General features: G+C 31.5%; 1 protein-coding gene across 1 annotated transcript; it reads left to right on the top strand.

Annotated features, from left to right (window-relative positions):
* Positions 1 to 683: 683 nt before the first annotated feature.
* LOC110721474 (cytosolic sulfotransferase 5-like) lies at positions 684 to 2,231 on the top strand. Its single transcript, XM_021900630.1, has one exon. It carries the CDS (start codon positions 892 to 894, stop codon positions 1,945 to 1,947), a length of 1,056 nt encoding a protein of 351 aa, XP_021756322.1. The 5' UTR covers positions 684 to 891; the 3' UTR covers positions 1,948 to 2,231.
* The last annotated feature ends 723 nt before the right edge of the window (positions 2,232 to 2,954 follow it).

A 2,954-nucleotide genomic window follows, 5' to 3' on the forward strand; every position in this document is an offset into this window, starting at 1 on the left:
CCTCCCAAGTTATTGTTGCAATTTTGCAAAGGACAATTGTACTACAAATAAGCTATCTTTTGAAAGAGGAAAGATTGCTAGATAGCTAAATATCAAGCATTGTGCCTTTAGTGAAGAAGTAAGACCACATTATCTTCTACGCATGCACTTCTTAATCAAATATTCATTATAATTCTTTGACTTTAGGCAGGAGTACATAACATTTTTTATATCAAAATTAATACTTTCTCCTCTCGTTCTAGTAATATTGCATTGCAACGATTGATTGAGTTTTTAATTCGCACTGTTCATCACTCTTGTTTGACCATATATTATGATCATTATACATTAAGTAAAATTATAGTCATGTAGAGTCTCGTTACTTGAGTCTCGTGAGATACTTTCATAATATCCACTATTTTTTGAAATTTAACTATTATATAATAACAATATAAGTGTAAATATTCTAATTGTGTTTTGAGATGCGTAATTTTATCTTTATTGCAATACTACTAAAACGGAGGAAGTATTACACTATTACGTATGCACTCACTAAATTAGGTGGTTATCTTAATATCATAACCTACCATCCCCTTCGATAAATGGTCATGAATTATTACCTTCTAATCGATGAAATCCCTATCCTAATTATAGATTTGTCTTGTAGTAAAACACAATTTGGAGTCCAATCACTTTTTGTTTTTTAATTTATTTACTTTTTTTTTAAGGAACCAACAATCAAGTTGTGTTTACTGTTTAGTAGACACAATATATATGGTACAATTCTTCTAAAAAAAATAAATAAATAAAAAAAATAGAATAGTTATTAAAGATTTAAAGTAGCACCCAACCTCTATATATATAGTAACAATATAGCAAGTGTTCAATCATCCAAGGCCAACATAATTTCAGATGGCAACCACTCTAATATCAACCCTTACTCATAATTCTCATGATCTAAAAAAGCCAATAATAACTCCATCTCCTCCAAAATTAGCCAAATACTTACAAGAAGATGACATAACAGAAGAATGTCAAGCCTTAATCTCCACATTACCAAAAGATCAAGGATGGGTTCTATCCTATCTTTACCAATACCAAGGGTTTTGGCACCCTATTAGGCAACTTCAAGGTGTGCTTTCATGCCAACGCCACTTCCAAGCTCGCGACACCGATATCATCTTCATCACTAGCCCTAAATGTGGCACTACATGGCTCAAAGCCTTAGCATATGCTGTCGTAAACCGAAAAACCAATCTCCCTAGAGGTGATAACCATCCACTTCTCTCAATCAACCCTCATGAATTAGTACCTTTCTTAGAGCTTAAGCTTTATGTTGATCACCAAGTCCCTGACCTCACAGAATTGCCCTCTCCTAGGCTGTTTTCTACACACTTACCGGTCGAATCGCTACCGTTATCCATCAAGGAGACGGGATGCAAAGTTGTGTACCTAGCAAGGGACCCAAAGGATGCCTTTATATCATTGTGGCATTTTGCTAACAAGTTGAGACCTCAAAATAGTTGTAAGCTACAACTAGAAGAGGCATTTGACAAGTATTGCAAAGGTGTTAGCCTTTATGGACCCTTTTGGGACCATGTTTTGAGCTATTGGAAATGTAGCTTAGATAAATCTAACAATAATAATGTGTTTTTCTTGAAATATGAAGAGTTAAAAGAACAACCTAAGTTGTATTTGAAAAAATTGGCTGAATTTTGGGAGTGTCCTTTTTCTTTAGAGGAGGAAAATAATGGGGTTGTTGATGACATACTTGGTTTATGTAGCTTTGATAATTTGAGCAATTTAGAGGTTAATAAGGTTGGGAAATTGTCTTCAGGAGAACAAAATAAGGCCTTTTTTCGAAAGGGTGAGGTTGGTGATTGGGCTAATTATTTCACTCAAGAGATGACTGAGAAATTTGAAGAAATTTGTTTGGACAAATTTCAAGATTGTGGTTTGAAGCTATAAATTAATTTGAATTTGCATCTAGTGCAATTTATATGTACGTCTTTTATTAAGTTTGTAATTCTATATTATTAGATTATTATGTGATTCATAATCGTGTATGTTGTTAGTAGTAGCTCTAATAAGTGTCAATGAAATGTAACACATATATTATTATATATATTGTGTGTAATATCTAGAGAATAAGGCTTTTTTTTTTTATAACTCCAATGAGGCTGGTAATTGGGGTAACTTGATGAGTTGCATTAAAATTAAGTTTTAGTTTGTGGCTTGTGCCAACGGTATAATCACTATAATGTCAACATTGTCAGCTACGTAATTAACTAAATATTTCAATTTATACAATACATTAATTATTACTCCCTCAATCTTTATTTTTTTACCCTATATAACTTTTCACAGTCTCTAAGACACATCTTATAATGCACATATTTTCATTTCCATATTTGAAAAAATTATTAAAAAAAACGATAATAATAAAATATGCAACGAGTCAAATTTAACAAGAACACTCATGACTATATTATCTCTTATAGATTAACAATAATTTACGGTCAAAATGTACAAAATTTGACCTAAAAAATGACAATGGGGCTAAAATAGAGGGTCAAAAATAGTATAACTTTATAATTAAGTTCATTTAAAGTCAATGCCGATTAGTTAACACTAGGCCAAGCATGTCGTATGAGTAATATTCCTCCATTTTTTTTTTACTTGACTGGTATAATTTATCATGCTTGCCAATGAAAGCTTTAACTATTGATAACTTATATTCTCCATAAGTAAACATTATAATTGTTTGTCAATGAGTATATATTATGATTGTATTAATTGAGATAGTTCTTACAAAATCCACATGAATATATTTTTTCTTACATATATTTCATAAAAGATAGTCAAAGGAGAGCCGGTGAACACTGTAAAAGTTAACGCGGATAAAATAAATAAGAACGGGGAAATACGAATTATCTTTCTCTAACATTAATATTGTTGTATTGGGGCATCATGCC

This window comes from Chenopodium quinoa, unplaced genomic scaffold (genome assembly GCF_001683475.1).
Source record: "Chenopodium quinoa cultivar QQ74 unplaced genomic scaffold, ASM168347v1, whole genome shotgun sequence".
Lineage (NCBI taxonomy): Eukaryota > Viridiplantae > Streptophyta > Magnoliopsida > Caryophyllales > Amaranthaceae > Chenopodium > Chenopodium quinoa.

Coding starts and splice junctions, on each gene's coding strand:
- LOC110721474 (XM_021900630.1), top strand. CDS start 892: ATGGCAACCACTCTAATATCAACCCTTACTCATAATTCTCATGATCTA.